The 21,309-nt window shown below is 36.4% G+C and overlaps 1 protein-coding gene across 1 annotated transcript in view; it reads right to left on the bottom strand.

Annotated features, from left to right (window-relative positions):
* ALS2 (amyotrophic lateral sclerosis 2 (juvenile)) overlaps positions 1-21,309 on the bottom strand; it is a 100,303-nt gene that overhangs the window by 30,803 nt on the left and 48,191 nt on the right. Inside the window, exons 7-19 of the mRNA XM_012655087.1 lie at positions 19,701-19,720; positions 19,152-19,334; positions 17,022-17,193; positions 14,976-15,156; positions 13,005-13,070; positions 7,348-7,510; positions 3,502-3,633; positions 2,961-3,089; positions 2,480-2,550; positions 1,986-2,052; positions 1,447-1,649; positions 1,267-1,332; positions 118-216 (exon numbers count right to left, since the gene is read on the bottom strand). Of these exons, the coding sequence (XP_012510541.1) occupies positions 118-216; positions 1,267-1,332; positions 1,447-1,649; positions 1,986-2,052; positions 2,480-2,550; positions 2,961-3,089; positions 3,502-3,633; positions 7,348-7,510; positions 13,005-13,070; positions 14,976-15,156; positions 17,022-17,193; positions 19,152-19,334; positions 19,701-19,720 (1,552 nt within the window). The remainder of the gene's footprint in view (positions 1-117; positions 217-1,266; positions 1,333-1,446; positions 1,650-1,985; positions 2,053-2,479; positions 2,551-2,960; positions 3,090-3,501; positions 3,634-7,347; positions 7,511-13,004; positions 13,071-14,975; positions 15,157-17,021; positions 17,194-19,151; positions 19,335-19,700; positions 19,721-21,309) is intronic.

Below are 21,309 nucleotides of genomic sequence, written 5' to 3'. Positions count from 1 at the left end.
GGCATTAGAAGAGTAAATAAAATTTAATCCTTGAAAATTTTGGCTACACAAACATTTAGGTTTACATGGTTCTTTGAAAATGCAGGACCAGCCCCACAGCCTTTCCAATGTTGTTACCTGTAGACTCCTTGGCCACACATTTTTCCTTCTTTCCAATGGCCCACAAAATGATCTTCTTTGTTCACTGCCTTGTTTGGGATTCTGTACTCTCCATACCTGCCAAGGAAAATAAAAAACATCAGAAGATGTTTTTATGACATATTCAGCTTTTTTATGTATATATCAGTAAACATTTTAACAGGGAAGATAGAGAAAAAAATCTACCTCTAGGAGGAAAGGGGTAAATGGAGTCTTAATTTAAGCTGAATCTATTACTTAAGCTGTTTGGCAAGTCTTAGAAGAGTGGGACGTCAACCCCACTATAATGAGAGATTAGGTATTTTATCCCAAGTCCTACGAAAAAACAGAAGACCTGTGTCCTAGGCCTGTCTGTCACTAATTAGCCACATCACCTTGGATAAGCCCAGGTATCCAGATCCCTTATCTGGATAATAAAGGGTGTAAATCAGGTTATCTAAAGTCTCTTCTCATTCTAAAAATCCACTAAAAAGAGATTTTAAAACATCACAAAAATTTACATTATCACAAAGACAAAAAAATCACCTACTCAATTATGTATCTTTTTTTATATAGTAAAATAAATTCTTTAACATGATACAAAATATTTCACTGCCATATATTAATGATGTAAATATAATTACAGTGTTAGAAAACATTACAAGCTTATACAAAAATAATGTCATTAGAGTATCATTAGGATATAATTTGGAAGAGTTCCCCTTTAAAATCTCAAAGAAATTAAAGGCGATTTAAAACTACTAAAAGGAAACTTTCTCTAGGCCCTTTGTAAAGGGGGCACTACTGCCTCAGCAGTTTTACCAACATTACCCAAGATTCTCAATCTTCACAACTTGGAAATGGATAGAAAACACTGTCCTATTTTAATAGATGGAAGACTGCATAGCTTGAGGTCACATGGCTATCAAGGTAAATGACTCAGTCTAGGTAAATCAGAGGAAGGTACCCCAGACTCTTAGCTCTCGTCATGCTCATACGTGTGCATGATAAGGCCTAATACATCACATGCATTTCTAAAAAAACAACACAATAATCTAGTACTTGTTTGAAAAGTAACTCGGAACACAAAGTAATATAATTTGTGACCGAACCTGAATTTACTCTCATGTTTTACGCAAATTTTCTTACCCATCTTCCAAGCCATTCCTGAACATGCCAGAATACATCTTTCCATCGGGCCACTTCAAAACCCCTCTGGAATGCACAGGGAAAGAATAATGCATGTTAATTAATGTTTCAGATAATCAACACTTTTTCCGTAATGTGACTATCATCCTCAACCCAGGCATAAACCTGCAACATTTTCACCTGCCATGAGGCTTCCCTGAAAGCCAGCGTCCATCATAGGTTGCATCCTTTAGGCGAGGATCCTTATAGAAAGTATATTTGGCACTGCGTGAAATGGGAGGTTCCTGCCTCTGAACACTGCTGCCACTTCCGTAAGGTGGAAGATCAGATGTCCCCCTCAAAGCCTGATCCACAGCTTGGCTTATAGCCCGTAGCCACTTAGTCTAGGAGCAAAAAGGAAATGTCAGTAAACTTAAGGCAACAACTCAACAAGCATTGCTTTAACTCCTGCTAGCTTTCCTTGGTATAAATAATTTTTCTGTCTCCTAATGCTTTTCTTATTAATTAATACTGATTGGCTTTTGGTTTTCACTGCTATATGTTTAAAATTAAGTCACATTAAAAAAATCAAAAACCTATAGTTTTGGTTAAATGAAGATTTATCAGACCTAACTGTGGATCATTAGTAAAGTAAGAATAATTTTTATTTCTTCTTTATTACCACAAGAGGCAGAACAAGCCAGGTCAAAGAGTGAAAGAAAATACCATAATGGACTAACCTTTTCCTGGGGTGTTGATGAAATGAGAGTGAACTGCTCCTCAGGTGTAGTTATCTTTAAGCCATTCCTAAAACGTTCACAAGGGTAAATACCAGTAGGTACGACAGCCTGTCATTATATCAATCCTCAAATATGAAAAGCAACCTATTTACTTCAAGAGGAGCAGAAGTCAATTGAATGTAAATGCTCATGCTCTGGATTTGGGTCCCACAGTGGGGGAGAGGACAGAGTAACTCTGCTCTGTGTTGAACGATGGGGATGGGAGCAATGGAGACGCCCTTCTACCACCTATCATGATTTGCCATGATCTTCCCAACAGGCCATTTCGTGACGCACAGGCCATTTTACTAACATGTTAGGAGGTGAGCCTCATTATGCAGAATGGGGAGGTAGCCTAGAAAGCCCTCCTGAGCTTTTTATCAAATTTCAGGAAACAACCTGGGTAACAGAGGGAGAGAACTGGAGGGGGTGGGATAAGGAGGGAGCACACTTACACACCACCAGCTTCTTCAGACAGTGGCTCCGCCCACAGCGTGGCCAAAGGGAAAACATGGTGTGTGGAGAACTGAAACAGAGAACATGGAGGCACGTCTACAAAAGCCCACGTAGACCTCAGGGTCTCTGCCACATCCCGTTCATGTCATTAGCCCACACAGGCCTTGCAGTTTCTGCTGCACAACCCCCTTGAAATGGTTAAGTCCGTGTGGATGCCACCATCTCTGCCACATAGTCCCTGGTGGGGCTATCCCCAGTGGGCCTTGCTATCACTGTTGCAGGGACCCCTTCACATGGCTGACACTCATTCCTGAGTTGGAAACTAAAAAAGCTCTCCAAAATCCGGCCCATACCACTGACACAAGCTGTAGCTTTCAGCAAAATAACAACAGTTTTTAACACAAACTGATGGTATAATTAATTAATAAATATAATACTCCACCTTCCAGGGCCTCTTTTAAGGTTAGGAATCCAGCCTACCTGCGCATGGACCAGGGCATCATTAAAGAGAATGAACCAATTCACAGAAAACCTCCCAGCATGCTGCAGAGACAGGGCTCGGTTACTGCTCTCACACAGCAGTCGACGCTCTGGCTTCCTCAAGGAATCCTGGAATTAACAACAAAGTCAAACAATCAAAATTATTTTAACACGCAAAGAGAAAATGAAACAGACAGAAATCATATTTAGGGGAATTTGTTGGTCACAACTTAGCTTGTTAAAGCTAAATTTAGATGGGATCCAAACACTTCATAAAATTAGAGCTTAAAGGAGATCGGAAAGAAGATAGGAATAAACTAAAGTAGGCGAGGCAAGTCTTCAGAGAGGATTCCTAGAAATGCAGGAAAGTATTGATATTTAGAGCACCCATTGCTATATGGTCCTTAGACATTTTAGGAAAGGGGTCATTAAAACATTATTACCATAAATACATGAGGAACACAGAAAATTATGACAATTGTTATGGAAATGCCTACTGTTTGCTAAGGTAACAAATATAATAACAACAGGCATGGTTTACCGTCATTTTTCCAGGAAAGGTCTTCCAGAAGCCCAGTGTATATTCTGCTTCCTTCCTTTTCCTGCCGAGATGGAGAGCAAGAGACTCATAACAAGAACTGGAATCCTGCAGTTTCTGATACTCTGGAGATATCTAGAGGCCAATAATTAAGAGGGGGAAAAAAAGAACATAAAACAATTATCCAGAATCTATAGCCTCAGTGTGATTTAGATATGTAGTATTAAATTTAGGGAAAAAAAAAAAGAATCAGCACAAAAACATACTTCCCATTTTATCACATATAATATTAAAAAGATGTACACTGAAGAAAGCTGGGAAAAAAAGATTGGTTTCAGAAAAATTCTCCTATAGGCAGGTACATATGAAATAGGGGAATAACTCAAGTACGGAAGAACCAAAAATTGGCAGTTATCAGTGAGGAGAGCAGCAGAGAACTCAGGACAGGGCAGGAGTTCTCAAATGTTTTGGTCTTAGGATCCTTTTGTTTTACATGTGTGAGCGACATCTACTGATACTTGCCATATTAGAAAATAAAATTAAGAAATTTTAAAAATTCTTATTAACTTCAAATAAAATAACACTTTATGTTTAAAAAACCTATATTTCCCAAAATGCTGGCAATGGTCCACCATTTTTTTTTCAAATCTCTTTATCTGGCTTGAAAGATAACAGCTGGATTTTCATATCTGCTTTTCCATTTAATCTGTTATGATACATTGATTGGCTGAAATAAATGAAGAAATTCTGGCCTTATAAAGGTATATAGTCAGAAAAGGGAGAAGTATTTTAATAGCTATTTCAAATAATTGTGGATATTTTCCTTTGATACTATATTAAAACTTGTTAAGTGGTACTTTTTTAAAGGGTAGCTGCAATATGGAATCTGAAACCACGGCAATGAACTGTTTGTACTGTTACATTAAAATTCACTAGTCTATGCAAATTTACCAAGGGGTTGACCAAAAAAAAGATTCACTAACCTATCTTGTACTTTGTACAGGTCTTTTACCATGCATGATTTTGTAACATTGTAGATTGAACATTTGGAAAATACTGGTTGACGGAGTTATGTAGATCCTCCAAATGTTGATACATTTTTTTTCTACAACATCAAAAATCACATGATAATATTACCACCATTCTCATCAGAAAAAGTCCTAAGTATTAGGAAACTGTCAGGCTCACAGTGGTAGATACATGTCTCTAACATTTTTGCTTAAAAGGTCATATTTTATCTTTGGCAAAAAATACTATCAGTTGTTCTCCTTGAAATGGCACATTCATTTATTCATTTTCAAGAAGATATCTGCCAATACCCAAATCTGAATTACCATAGTTTATCTATCAATTGTTCTTTCAAGTTCAAAAAAAAAAGGCTCTCAATCACAATCATGCTTTTTCATGAAAAACTATACTTTAGTATACAGAACTGCTTCATGCATGCTTCCCGTTTTATCACACATAATATTAAAAAGGTGTATACTCAACAGTTGAGGTTAAATAAAATTAATAATTTTTACAGCTTCATGAAGCATATTCTTAAGCGAAACTGGCATCTTGTTTTGGTTTTTAACTGCAAGCGCATGATGGTGAAGAATATATACAATGACTACTAGTATAGTTTGGTACCACTACCTAGATTCCTACTAAGGATCCAGCAGTTTTACCGACCTTTACTTTTGCACCATCAATGCAAGGCAATATAGTGGCAAAGGCAAATGTCTTCATATTGTCATGAACATAGTTTTGACTTTGTGAACCTCCTGAAAGGACCCTCAGAATCCCCAGAGGTCTGCAAACCAAGCTGTGAGAACCAACTACTAGGATGGAGTATAACTGCTGTGCCACATGGTGAGTGAGCAGAAGGTAAGATGAATGTAATTACTTTACATCCTACAATTCTGAGAGTCACTCATACACATTTTTTTCATTCATTTTAAGAAGCATTTAATGAGTATCTACCACAGAGAGAACATTCTGCTGAGTGGTAGGGATAAAAAAATAAGTAAGGCATGACCTTTGTCTCCTGTGAGCTTATAACTAGGCAGAGAACACAGGAAAACATAACATTCCAGAATAAAGTAGTAGTTTTGTTAATAGGTTATCTATCAGAGGAGATAATACAGAAAAGTGGTTAAAAGAACAGACTCTGGAGCCAGAGTGCCTCGACACGAATTCTACCTCTGCCAAGTCTCAGTTCTACCTCAATTCTCTCATCTGTAAAAGGGGGATAATAAGAACTACTCCACAGGGTTGATGTAGGAATTAAATGAATACATGTAACATGCTTAGAATGGTGCCTGGCACATGGAATGCATTCAATAGATATTAAGTATTATTATTAATGTTTTTATATGCAGTTTAAAAATTACATATATATGCATTCACATATATGATGTCTAGGCTATAGCTCAGACTTACTAAATTACAACTTACAGTGATGGAATATAGGCACATGTGTTCTGAAAACACTTCTACAGATGATTTTAATCCCTTATTATAAGGATGATAAAACATGAGAAGTGAATAGTGGAGAAATAAAGTACTAGCAGAAGACAGCAAGAGATTCTCAAGAGATGGGGAGGGGAGGGAGAAGTAGTATAGAAGAGAGGACTTTATTTTCATGAGAAAAATGACTTTTGACCCCGGCCTTCAAAGTTTCCCATAAGGAGAATGGGAGTAGGAGTGTTTCAGGAAAGAAATATAAAGTGCATGAGAGCTACACCTAGGAAATCTGAACTAATGCATGGACCACAGGGTCAAAGATAAGGCTAGAAACCAAGGAGAGTATCAGATTATGAAGGGCCTTGACTGTGAAACTAAAAAGTCTAAATGATTCCACAGATTTACAGCCTTTGGACTGGAAATAATACAATATCAAACTCTGAAGAATTCTCAGCTGATCTAGCAAGGAAGATTTTTTTCATTAATTGAGGCCATGTTGAAGTGAAATCTGTATCTCATTAGGATATTTAATAGTTCAAACCTTCACAGCCAAAACTGATCAGTTTAGGTTAAAACTGAAACTAGACTAAAGAAAAGACCTACAAGATCACAGTAGGATCAAATGTAGAAAGCTCACATCAGTTCCCAGGTCACTCTGGGGACTGAGACGTATCCAGATCAAGAGATAGATCCTAAGATTTAAAAACTTCTAAACCTATAAGGGACCTTGGAGTCATTATGGTTGTTCTAGAGCCCTTCAGAGTAGAAACAAAATGAAATCACACATTTCAGTACAATTTCATAGGTGACTGTTTCAGGACCAGCTTTAACATACATTCATATCCTAGAGTGGTGCTAATTTCCTAGGACTGTACCTCATTTTATACAGAAAAGTAGGCTAGTTAACATTCAAGAAAATCCTATTTTAACATTCATTTCTCATAACATTTGCTAAGGTGATATAAACACCTGGCATGGGTCTATCACGAATATAAGCCAGGTGGTATCGCCACTGTCTTACAGGTGTGCACCATTATACTGAAAGCCAGGGCCTTAAAGAGCTCTGCGTAACTCATACTCAATATGCATTCAATAAACTTTGACAATTACTGAATGAGCAGCATCATAATAGGATCTCAACTTTAGACCTAGTTTCATAAAAATGAATAATAAAGTTAATCTTGATAAGGTCCTGAAAGGAAATTTAATCCACAGAAAACTAGGTTTATCCACAGTCATACTTCCCTCTTTCATTTCCTAGAAGAAAAAGAAAATTAATTAGAGGTAAATATTAAATCAGTGGAGTTCCAGATCTTGTGGTGGCATAATCTAAACAAACAAATAAACTACTATGATCTTTGGCTTTCCAATTGTCCAAAGGGGGTAAATATAAGAGCTTACCACTTCAAAACAAGTAGCAAGCTTTAGCAAAACTTTTGCGTAATTATGAAGTCGTCTGATAGGCAAGAAAAACAAAGTATTCAGTATTTCCATCAACTGAGTGTTTTCATCATTCACTTCTGATAAATCTTGCAACAGCTCTTGGTTTTTATTTAAGAAATCACTGAAAGCAGAGGGAAAAAGATTCAGTTAATCATTTTGATATTGATAATATGCATGGCATTAAATAGAAAATCTCATTACATAGTACCTTTTTCAGAATGCACATTTTTAGGTGCTATGAAAGTAGGAGAAGATAAATACAATGAAATAGGCCAGATAAAATTAAAAGAATTTCCCTATCTATAATATAGGACTTTCTTGAGTATAAAAGTAGCAAATGGTAGCAATAGTAACTCCAATAGAAATTGTTAATCACACAATTGTGCGTTAAGTTCTAGGAAATGAATCATGCATCCCACAATTTCAGGGAATAATCGGAGACCAGTTGACACCCATTATCTGTTAATTTAAAGCCAAAAGTCACAGCAATAAATGGCAGGACTAATTTCTCTAATCAGTTGTGCTATACAAAAATACTGGAGGAAAAGCAAAGTTCCTTGCTCCAACAAATTTAACATGAATATTAAAAACTTCTGATTTCTTTTTTCCTTCAATTATTGGTCACCTAATAATAGTTTATTACAGAAGAGGAAAAAAGGCTGCAAGAACCAGTACTACCATTAACAAGAAACAGCAAAGCAAATTATATGTGAAGAATTCAATGCTGAGATCTTCAAAAGCGTTTCAAACTGAAGCTAAAATTTAGCTTTTATATTCAAAAATTTTACTGTAAACTTTAATGCTGATCAGTAACCCACTGAGACTATACTCAGCAGACCAAATACTTACAAGGATTGTAAAGTAGTAAGAGTTGGTGGGACAGAATAATTATCTGTCACTTAAGGAGCAACAATTATGCACCAGGCACTACCCTGAGTGCTCTACAAACATTATACTATGATTCTTAGCTAAAAGGCCTAAAATAAGACACATTGTCACACAAGACTATAAGACAAAAGTGAGTCATTATATAATCCCTTAGAGAACTATGGAGTAAAGAGAAGTTTAACCCAGAAATTGTGAAATATTATCTTGGAAAAATGGAATAAAAATACATAATAATTTCCAGGAACCCAAAAGTTCAATGGCACAAATCTGATTGTTGTATAATACAGAGATGTAGGAGATCTTGGATAGAGGGCTCTGGGAAACGAGACCCAGATTTTTAACTTTTATTTATATTTGGCTTGTGCTGATCCTACTTCCTCCTTTATGTTCTACTGCAGAGATCAGCTAAGGACACTCATTTAGTCCTACAAGTGTTCTGCTTTGACCTGTTCCTGTGAGATGGAGGTAGGACATGGTGGGCACATACTCCCTTGGACCCTATTTCCCCTGGATACCCAGGACTCACTCCACACTAGACCAGAAATATTCAAACTCTTGTGAACCCCATTACTTTCCAGGACTCATTCATGTCCTTACCTACAATCTTCCCCAAAAGAAGCTCAGGTATGCTTCCATGAAATCTGAACCAGAGACTGATCAGTTTATCTTCCCTTGGGAGTTTTTAATCTGATAGTGGCAATAGTACTCTTTCCTTACATGGCTAGGTTTGTATATACTCAGATTTTTAAAGTAAAAATAAATATATTCAAGTTAGAAACAACCCAAGTGTCCATCGGCAGATGAATGGATGAACAAAATGTGGTACGGTACACACATACAATGGATTATTACATGCTACAACATAATGGAGCTTGAAAACACTATATTTAAGGAAATAAGCCAGGCATAGAAGGACAAATGTATGACTCTATTTATAAAAAGTACCTAGAATAGGTAGATTCACAGAGAAAGGAAGTAGAAGTTACCAGAGCCTGAGGGGAGACAATATGAGGAAATTCTTATTTAAAAGGCACTGAGTTTTTGTTGGGGATGATGGAAAAGTTTTGAATGTGGAAAGTGGTGATAGTTATATAATACTGTGAATGTATGTGAGGCCCCTAAATTGTATACTTACGAATGATTAAAATGATAAACGTCGTATTACAAATATTCTACCATAATTAAGAATAAAAAAGCCCTGTATAATAATCAAACCACCAAGCAAGCCTGATGTGAGCAGCTAAACGACAAACCAGCTGAGTGATGAGTTCCTAGTAACGGCATCCAAGATCCACTAACTGCCATGTCGGCTCACTGGCTGTGCTCTAGTCCAGAAGGTCTCAAACTGTCTCTTTCAGAATGAAATCTTTAAAATAATTTTAAATATTGACTTTGTAAAAAGAAATTTGAGAAAAGATGTCATTATTGCCTTTAACTACGTAAAACACAAGTGTTCATGAACCACCACTTGGGAAAATGCTGCCCAAATCCACACTTGATACCTACCACCATTGCTCAGAGCCACTGGCATACGTGAGAAGCAGTGAACCGAGGCTTTCTGCCATGTCATCTTACTTAGCTGCTCTAACAAGGAGTCAGGCTAATCCTTGAGTACTATGACTCTAACTCTGAAATACCAGAGGGAGGTCAATAAAGGAGAATAGGAACCAGGATCAGCAACTGCCACAGCCCTTGGAAGTCCAAAAGCCTCCCATTTAAACTGCCATAAGTCTCCATCTATTTTTACGTCCTTCTGTAATTAACTTGTTTTTCTTCAAGCATTACTATTTGCAAAAGTAAGTATTCAATTTTCTCTGCTCCATTTAATTGTTGGTTTAGCTATAAACACTTTTTCCTGTTTTCTTTGGCCATGATGCAGCATTTCACCAACACTGATGGTTAAATAAGCTATTTTAGTCATTCCAATAAACAGATTATAAATAATAAATGTAAGATCAGTAATTATAAATGTAAATTTGTCCAAGTCAAAAGTCCTCAGATTGAAAAAACAACAAAGCAATAAGTCCATTCATTTGCTTCTTGTAAGAAATACACAAAAACATCACATTACAATGCAGAAAGGCCAAAAGTAAAAGAATGGTAAAAATGGCCAGGCACAGTGACTTGCATCTATAATCCCAGCACTTTGGGAAGCTGAGTAGGGAGGATCGATTGAAGCCAGGAGTTCAAGACCAGCCTGAGCAAGAGTGAGACCCCACCTGTACAAAAACTAGAAAAATTAGTCAAGCATGGTGGCGCACACCTGTAGTCCCAGCTACTTGAGAGGCTAAGGGAGGAGCATCACTTGACCCAGGAGTTTGAGGCTGCAGTGAGCTACGAATGTACCACTGCACTCCTCCCTAGATGACAGGGCAAGACCCTGTCTCAAAAATAAACAAATAAAAATCATAAAAGAAAACCTACTATATAAGGTTAAAGACATAACAGATTTGAATTTGTCATTTAAAAAATAAAGGTCAAACCCCTGTATTTTAGAAATGAACAAACACATGACAAGAGTCAAAGAAGAATTCATAATAAAAATTAGAAAAATATTTAAAACTAATTGACTAAAAAAACAAAATATATCAAAATGTGTATGACACAGCTAATGCAATAATTAGAGAGAAATTTATCGCCTTAAATGACTATATTAGAAAAATAAAAAGATTGAAAAATTATTGCACAAAGTGCAAAACTCATGAAATTGTAAGAAATTAACAAGTGAACACAAAGTAGAGAGAAATAAAGAGGAAAAATTAATGAAATTTAAAAAAAGGAAGACTGGGGGAGGCGGCTCACACCTGTAATCCTACCACTCTGGGAGGCCAAGGCTGGAGGATCACTTGAGACCAGGAGATCAAGACAGCCTGAGTGAGAACGGGACCCCGTCTCTATAAAAACTAGAAAAAATTAGCCAGGTGTGGTGGCACACACTTGTAGTCCCAGCTACTGAGCAGGCTGAGGCAGGAGGGTCACTTGAGCCCAGGAGTCTGAGGTTGCAGTGAGCTATGATGATGCCACTGTACTCTAGCCAGGGTGACAGAGCAAGACACTGTCTTAAAAGAAAGAAAAAAGGAAAGAAAGATCAACTAATTTTTGAAAAGACTAATAAAAAGGGGTACACTCCTGATAAGACAAAAAATATAAAAGGCCCAAATAAATACCAATAAATTTAAAAACAAGGATGCAATGAACAATTTTCCAGAGAAATATAATTAACCAAAGCCATAAGAAGAAACATAGACCTGAACAGACCTATTCATTAAAGAAACTAAACTGGTAGTTTAAAAACTCCCTCCAGCAAATGGCCCATGAAAGCCATATATTTTTACAGATGAATTTTACCAAATCATCAAAGTATAAAGAATCCCTATCTCATACAAACTATTCCAGAAAATAGAAAAGGAGAGAAGGCTCTCCAACCCTTTTCATAATTGCTCATGCAATCCTTTCACCAAAATCGGGCAAGTTCAGAAGAGAAGGAAAACCTCATCTTCATATACATAGATACAAATGTCTTAAATATAGTGGCCCTCTATATTGGTGGGTTCCAAATCTGCAGATTCAACCAACCTCAGATCAAAAATATTCAAGAAAGAAAACAGTGCATCTGTATTGAACATGTATAGACTTTTTTCTTATTATTTTGTAAACAATACAGTATAACAACTATTTACATAGCATTTACATTGTATTAGGTATTATAAGCAATCTAGAGAGGATTTAAAGTATATGGGAGGTTGTGCATGGTTATATGCAAATGCTATGCCATTTTATAGCAGGGACTTGAATATCTGTGGATTTTGGTATCCTGGGGAGGTCCTGGAACCAATCCCACATGGATACTGAGGGACGACTGTATCAGCAAACTGAATCCAGAAATGTACTTAAAAACTAATACATAAAGACCATTGAATTTACCTTGGAAACTCAAGGATATTTAACATTATAAAAATCAATTCCACTCTAACTTTAGGAATAGGGGCTTTTTAACCCTATAAATGATATCTATCGAAAACCTAAGGTATTACCTTTAATGGTGAAATATTAAAAATATTCCCTTTAAAATCGGAAATGAGATTAAGATGTTAGTCCTGATTCTTGTAGAATAAAAGATCAAAAGCAACCATGGCAGAACATTAACATCTGTTAAATCTGGGTGGTGAGTACATTTGAACTATTTTCTATTAAAATACAGAATTTTTAAACACTTGTGCCTTAATTAACACTTGTTGAGAAACTACACAGTTCAGAATTTTGCCTCATGTAAGGAGCTTTTATATTATTTACCTAGAAGTTAAATATAAATACTTTATATTAGTGCAAACAATTTATACTTTTCTGGGTACCATAACACACAATATCTGTTTCTTAATCAACAGGGAAGAAAACATTCCCATTTTGCAGATGAAAAAAATTAGGCTTACTGAGGTGAAGAGAGTTGTCCAGAGTGTCAGGGATAATAAGTGATAGCACTAAAGAAGGACCCAGATCTTGTGCCTTTTCATTCAGTGCTTTTTCAAAACCATACTACTTCTAATGATAATCAGGCTAATAGTATTAAATACTTGACCTTTACAAGAGTTAGTCAAAGTCTACATTTTGATTTGTTTGGTAAAATGATCAAGTCAAAGCTTTCCTTGGGCACTAAAAAACACAGATCACTATAAAACATTTGCTCTTTGGCTGTTAGAATGAGAACTGGAAAGTATGCATTTGCTTACATGGCAGGCTTAGCAAGAAGCTGGAATCCTCCCATAACCAGGAAATTTGTAATAGATGTGCAATACCTTGAGTGGAAAAGAAAACATATGCACATTAGTGTTGAAATGTAAATTAGTTCTGCAGAGTTTTCTTACCAATAAGTTTCAGAAATTTTGTGATGTCAACATTTGTGAACCGTAAAGGACTGAAGAGAGGAGTCCACTGCTCAAGACCTCTTGGGCGTGGCTGGCGGGGGGCGGGGAGGCGGAAGGACTAAAGAGAAAGGCAGGTTGTGTGATAATCACCATAATGAAGTTGGGGGGGGATGCCACTTTGGTAAAGATGGTAATATGAAGGGAAATTTTAAAAACACCTAAAGCTATGCAGAAGATACTATAATTTACTTGGTAGATATTATTTGGTAACTTAATTAACAAACTTGAGAAATATCATTAAAATAGTTGAATTTTTAATGAAAAGTTGAGAAACTACTCTTCACTACTAGTTTCCCAATTAAGTCTTCAGAAACAAACAATAGTGAAGGTAAGAAAATATGTTAAAAGTGCCTGAGTGAGGCAGTGTTAAAAAATGTTGATCAAATATTGATACACTGCTGGAGAACAAGTCTAGATATACTGCTTTGAGGTATATACATTTCTTCCATACTCCTGGGCTGGCAAATGTAATCACCTGATTGAGAGAGAAGGGAAATTCCTACTAAAAATAGCTGAAGGTATTATATACTTGAAAATGGTTACAATGGTAAACTTTGTGATGTATACTTTACCACAATTTAAAATGATTTTTTAAATTTACATATAAACTCAGATATCCTACTTGCTCCATCTACGGGAATAAAATAATATCAAGTTCTACTATTTTTATTTTTCATGTCTGAAAGATGATGAGTTAAGACTTAAACCAGGATATTTTCTCTCAGACAACAGCTTCGAATATATTGAATTTTGCTTAGAATTAAAATAGCATGTATTTATCAGCACCTATATGCATAAATCTGAAAGGAAATACACTAAAATGATAAACAGTGGTTATTTCTAGTGGTAGGATTATGGGTAACTTTTGATTATCTTTATTTGTAGAGTTTTCAATAACAAACGTACATTATCTATGTTATAAGTAACCAAAACAAAACACATGAACTCCCTAAGGGTAGGTACTCTTCACTAGCTCCATGCTTTGGCTACTGTGGACTTGGAGCTCCACACAATGCCGGTCACTTAGTGGACACTCAGCCACGTCAATATTTGTTGGATGGATGAAGTACGAGTGAATAAAGGACAAAATCTCTACATACTTCAGATCAACAGCACAACCTGGTATACATAACTTGGGCACTGTAGTCATAGTACCCAAATTATGCTTTGCATTGTAATATCAAAATACAAATTAGGAAAAAGTGAGAAATATTTTAAGTTATATTTTCAAATATACTTGGGATACTTTACTTGAAAAACATGAAAAGAACCTTAAATAACTATTCTAGATTTAATTAAGAAAATATCTTTACATTAAAAGTAGTTAGGTCTTTTAAACCTTCCATTTACACAATAGAAAGCAGACATCAGAACAGCTCCATACTTACAATCAGCAGTTGGTCTTAAAATATTATCATTTGTTTAGTTACTTATTTCTTCAAATTTTAGTACAATTTACTTAAGTAAACAAAATTGTTTTCTATAGAACCAGGTTTATTATAGTACATTTCATGTAAATTAAGCACATTATCAATCGCTCTGCTAGAATATAGAAGGAAACATAAGAATTCATTATTTTTAAATCTTTTTTTTCCCTTGGAGAAAACTAAATTTTAGCAATGCAGAACTATAGTTGGCTTAAGATTAAAATACTGCTTTGTAATTTCTATTACCTTATATCACTCTCCCTAATCTAGTCTCTTCTGATTAAGGAGCTGTTCTCCTTGGCAGAATAACCCTGCAGAGACTGAACATGACACGGGACTGGATACTTGCTCTGTATAACTATCCAAGAAGAGACTTGCATGCTTCAGAATGACCAAACTCCTGGCTTCCTTTATCCCATGAAGGAAGCTGCTCAGTGAGGCTCCATGCTGACCAATTAGGTAACACAGCTTGCTGAATCGGCTTGCCACCTCCTGCAACAGCTGGACCGTAGTTACAGTGCCCAAATTTTCTGTAACAAAATGATGATGACAGTAACAACAACATAACCTGTAGACTGCGTTCTTTATTATAATTTATTTATTCTTAACTTTTTCTTGCATTATTATGATCATGTGATCACAATTATAAATTTCCATCTAAGAATACTTAACATGTTGACATACACTCTCAACTAAGGAACCTAAATAATCACAGTGGTGAAGCAACTTCAGAGATCACAGAGTTCAGTCATTTGAGGAACTTGTTAAAAACAAATTAACAGATGTCTTCTAGATTCTGACCCGGTAAGTCTGGTAGTAAGATCCAAGGATGGTTGAGCTTTTTTATTAAAGGCTTTCCAGGTGATTTTGAAGATCAGCCAAATTTGAGAACCACTGAGCTAATGACTGAGCTAATGACTCTCCTGTCATTTTCAAATAAGTAACCTGAAGGCAAGAAAAGGGAAGTGAATCACCTACTTTCATGCAACTGATTAGAGACAGCCAGGAATTAAACTCACTTCTGTAGCTATATCTTTGTTGACATTTTCAACTTTTTGTACTAAGTCCTGCATTCTGCTTGACTCTTGGACAAGCCCAACCCTCCAGTGCAGAGAGGGCAATCCAAAAATCTGATTGCCTAGGATGCTCTGAATTTTATAGAGGGCGTATCAGGAAATTATTTGCTTTTTGCAAGTCTAAAGTTCCTCATTTCTAGGACTTCTTTCCAGGCAATAAGGCTGATAAGTAGATCAGGAAAGACCAACACAGAAATCAGGAACCAGGGCAGGAAAAAGGTAGATGTAACTCCCTTTTCAGAGCAATCCAGGAAGCTTCCAGCTTGGATTGCTTCCTTTCCCTTGCCAAAGTCCTGGAGTGTTAGGCCCACCGAGAGGAGGGGAATTTATAGAACAGGGATTCCACAAAACTTAAAAAAGTAGAACATATTAAAAGCAAAAACAAAAAAACAAATGTAAACAGTCCCCAACTTACAAAAGGATTGTAGTCACGAAGACTGTAAATTGTTTGAAAAGTACATGTTTTTCCATTAGAAACAATGGGCTGACCCACATAAGCCAATGTCACCAATGTACTAGAGTATTAGCCTGAATTCTGGGTCCTCACAGGGGGCCAAGGAATGCAAGAAAGAGAAAGAAAAAGAAAATTTCCTCTTGATGCAGTACAGGGCCAAACCTAGATAAAATTTTGAAATAGGGGAAGTTTATCTTAACAGCCTCCAATCTGCATTCTGCATTCCTTTCTAACCTGCTAGAGGCCTCAGGTACCTAGCACATACGGATAGAGGCATCCCATCTAGTACTCCTGTAACCTATTTCCTCTGCGTTAGCTCCTTACTTCCAATCCCTCTTTGTAGCTGAGTAAAGCCAAGAATCAGATTTAATCAATTCATGCTGTGGAATAAGACCTTTAACACTCTTACAGTTATTCACAATTTTAAGAGACTACTTGTAAATCCAAATAAATCTCTACTTGATATAATTCTAAAAACTATAACAATAAAACAGAAAATTCAGATAGTATAATGGAAGATCTCTTAGGACGAGATGGCTAGAAATGTTGACTGGAAGTCTAGCTTCTAGGGTCAACTTTCTCAAAGATGTTTCTGCTTCTCTGCCATGAATATTCTAAAAGTAACACTTTTCACAAGTAGAAGGAGCTCAGGGAGTGGTGAGATAGGGCAGGGGCAGCTGGACTATTGACAAATTGGAAACAGTTTGTAAGTTGTTGACTGCCTGCGTACAAAAAACAGAGGGAGAGAATGGAAAAAGAAAGGAGTAAACCATAACCCAAATGCCTTCTTTATTTGTGATATGGGAAGAAGAGATAAAACAAAGCACTAATGATTTGGTGGTGGGGGGCAGAGGTTTCAACTTACCTAAACTGAGAAGAGGCCTGAGAATCTGAGATTTGATATCGCTTAGCTTTGAATAGAACCGTCTTTCCGTAGTAGCCAACTCATGGAGGCTGGCGATATAACCCATAATGTTTTTATCCACCAAGGCTAGATAGCTATCTTTTCCTGCTGTCACTCTGCTTATATAGCCCAGCTGAAACAGAAGAAAATGAAAAGATTAAAGATTACATTAATTTTATTTTATATATTTACTAGTAGTAATTTGGTATGTTGAAGCTGGCTCATGTCAGCTGATGACAGCCAACTGTTAAATATTCAGAAAGTTTGCAAGCAGAAATTAAACCATAGGTAGCTTGAAACTGGCCATAGTGAAAATGTGAAAACACTACAGACCAGGTTTGTTTTTTTTTTTAGAGCTAGTTTACCAGTACACCATTGTTACATATGTATCTCTGAATCTATATATAACTGTATACATCTACTTTCATTTATCTCCAAGATACATTTTATATCACATTAGAAGTGTTTTGGAAACACAGACACTCAGATATATAAAGATCCCAATGATAGGGATACATGTCTCAGGATTCCCTTTTGCATGAAATAAGATTAATGACAACAGAGAAGATCTCTGTGCTGTGTATCAAAATATCAAGGGTTCAAGAGTTAACTTGCCTCTTAAAAATACAATTTAAAGGAACTTTCTTTAAAAGGGACTTTCTGTCATTTACCCATGATACCAGTGAACAAAAAACATTCAGTATCTTTGTTCATATATCCTATTAAACTAAGCAGGCAAGCTGCAGACCCAATGGACTATTAACATCCCATGGTAACCAAAGATACATACTAGAGCTTCATCCTTCTCATCAGCCTATTTCATCCTTTATCTAGACTGCTAAATCTTTCATCGGGAATGTGGATCCAGGGCCAACAATGACAAGGAGTCAATTAGCATGCTCAAAATAACAGGCTATACATAGGCAAAGAACCAAATCTTGGCCAATGTTGCCTTTAGCAGGAAAAATCTTGTCCCTATACATTCATAATAATAGCCAGAAAAATAAATACAAAGACTAAAAAAAAAAAAACAGTACATAGGGTACATTACTCAGTAAGAATGAGAAATCCAGAATGTACTAGCTTTGAGGGTTCAATTTCCCCGCAGCATGTCACTTTGAGGATCTGAGTTATTTTATGGGGAAAAAGAAAACCAGAAACAGGCCAATGGTTTAAGTTTATGAAAAAGAGATAGGAAGTAAGAAAGCAGATCAAATGAAAAATAAAGGGATAAAATGAAAAGCTAAGAGAAGAGGTGAAGCAGTGGGAAATAGAGCACTGCTGGTGGTCTGTCAGCTCTTTCATAGTCTGCCATGAGCCATTTCAGGCCCCTGAAATTTTTACTTCCCACTTACAGTTAGAAATTCATCTATTCTATTTCTATTCTAATTCACCTATGAGGGCTCCATGACTGCAGTTAGGAAACTTCACTATAAAATGTACTTTCCAATATTCCTATATGAGGGTGTTAATTCAACAATTATTATTATTTGTTTAAAGAGATAGGGTCTTGCTCTATTGCCCAGGCTAAAGTACAGCTCACTGTAACTTTGAATTCCTAGGCTCAAGCGATCTGTCTCTCTCAGCCTCTTGAGTAGCTAGGACTGCAAGTGTAAACCACCCTGCCCAGCTAATTTTTAAATTTTTTTGTAGAGACAGGATCTCACTACATTGCCCAGGCTGGTATCAAACTCCTGGGCTCAAGCAGTCCTCCCGCCTTGGCCTCCCAAGTGCTAGGATTACAGATGTGAGTCACCATGCCTGGCAACAATTATTTATAAATGTACTATGAGGCTACAGCAGCGAATGAAAAAGGCTAAAATCCCTACCCCTTGTGAACCTTACATTATAGTAAGGACTGACAATAGATAAAATAAGTAAATGATATAGTATATTAGATGGTGATAGGTACTATGAAGAGAATAAGGAAGGAAAAGGGGATAAGGAGTCAAGGAGAATTGGAAAGGGTTTGCAATTTTAAATGAGGTAGCCAGGGATACTTAATAATAGGCAAACATACAAATAAAAACGAAAGCAAAAAACTTCTCATGTGTTATGGAACGTGGGCCTTAGGATCCAATTCCTGTTCACCTTACTACAGGAGAGAAGTACTGGAGTCTTAGTACCACTGTGATTCTCTGGCAGGTTGTCACCTTCTGTAGGATCCTGCCGACCACTGTAATATAACCCAGGCTGGAAGTCTTCTGTATCCACTAAAAATAGGGAATAATCCTGGCCTGCGGCTACACTCCAGATTCCATTTTCACTGCTTATCTGCAATGACAGAAAGATATCGTCTGTTGAAGATGAAGGCAATCAGAAAGAACTTCAGATCCACAGGAATTAAAATGTTAGGCTACTTAAACAGGCATGGTACAAAGTAACAGAGGGCAAAACTCACCCAGCAATATGCCCAATCAAATGCAAAACAGGTGCAAGAGTAAGAAGGAATTCCTTGTTCGGTTTTTAAATTTAGAACAGGATTGTTTTTATAAAATCTGAAAAATTAGAATTTAAAAAGGAAAAAACCACAAATCTAATTTTTTAGTTAATTTTGGAAGTCTGCACAGGACTTAGACTGTATTACAATGAAGAGATGTGTAAACTTCTAGAGCCCTACTCTAGACAACTAGGACATACCTTTGTCCATCCATATTTGGCTATGTGCACAAAAATCAAGGTAAAAAGAAAACAATCTAACTCTTGGAACTCTCGACCTCTCTGATGGGGCTTCACTGTGCCAACTCCCAAGATGTTGAAATAGGCAGGACCCCTCAGAAGCCTGTCTATATGGATCACCTAGACCAGTGGTTCTGGGGCAGTAGCAGCAATCACCTGGGAACACGTTAGAAATGCAAACTCTCAGGCCCCAGAGCTATTGGAGGTCCAACCCTGTTTTAACAAGTTCTCCAGGTGATGCTGATATATACAAAAGTTTGAGAAGCACTGCCTTAAATCGATTATTTTCAAATCTTAGGATTCTACATGGAGATTAAGTAGCCACCATGGAAAGGCAGGTGTCAGGGCTCTAGAGCCCCCCTCCATCCTTCAACCAAAGTAGTTCCTCATTTGTCTGCTTTATGTATGGGATTCCTCATAAGATTACATTTGAAGAAAGTGTATTACTGCAAAAACTACCACCCCTAACCTCCAGACCCTGCTCCCAGCTTCAGCTTTGACTCCTAGATTAATAAGAAAAACAAACAAACAAACAAAACCCACAAAAAAAAACACCTAATCTGTTAGATCCTTTGTGTCTAGATAGTTTCAGCACTGACTCCTAAACTGATGAACAAAAAACCCTAATCCATTAGTTCCTTAGTATCTAAATCAACTCTAAATCATAGGTGATTGTGTGAGTGAGTGAGAGTGTATGTGTTTCTACTATTTTATAGCTATCCTTCTCTGGCATGACACAATCTTCTCAAATTCAGGCTACCCAAATAACTGACTTCCTGTTCACTTTGCAAAGGATAAATTAAAATTTTTGCAGTAGAAAAGAGTCTTCTTCCTAGCTTCTAATCAAAATTAATTCAAATCTCACTCTGCCTTGATTTTTAATTCTCACAAATTAATTACAATGACTTCAAAATGTTTTTCTCGCCCTTCCCCAAATAAAAAACCAAGATCCTAATGCTGTAATTCTTAGATGTACAATTAAAGAATTATGAAACTAAAATCTACAACAAAATCTCTTGTCTGACTTTAAAATGTTAAAAAGAAGTTTGATCTCCAGGGTTTCCATGCTACATTATAAAACTTTCCTTAGTATGGATGAGTGCATTTTCTACTTCATTCAAATGGACAAAAACAAGGAACAATGATAATGAAATACCAGAAACTGAATAGCTTACTACTGAAATGTTTTATACTGAAAATATTTAAGATTGGAAATCGAAGTCATAACTGTTTCCTAATGTTCTGTTAAGTCTTTTTTTCCCAGTAAAATTAAGTACACTGAAAAGAAAGGCAGCGTGTAAAAGTCTTAGATAGTGATGGATACACAATGCACATTGTATATATGAATTATTGGAATTGTTTTAACTCTAGCTTACATTCAAATCACGTTTCTGAAATTGAGATAACTAGCCTTTTTTAATCTTCATTATTCTAGAGGTATCATGGTTTGGAATGGGGGGATATCAGAATCAAACTATACATGCATGAGATCCATATTCCATTCTGTTTTGCTCACCATGCACACTCCCCCTCCCACCTCCATCAAAAAAGCTTTGTAGGCCGGTGCGGT

The sequence above is a fragment of the Propithecus coquereli genome, unplaced genomic scaffold, assembly GCF_000956105.1.
Source record: "Propithecus coquereli isolate 6110/MARCELLA unplaced genomic scaffold, Pcoq_1.0 Scaffold113, whole genome shotgun sequence".
Lineage (NCBI taxonomy): Eukaryota > Metazoa > Chordata > Mammalia > Primates > Indriidae > Propithecus > Propithecus coquereli.
This window is presented reverse-complemented; position numbering and strand designations above follow the sequence as displayed.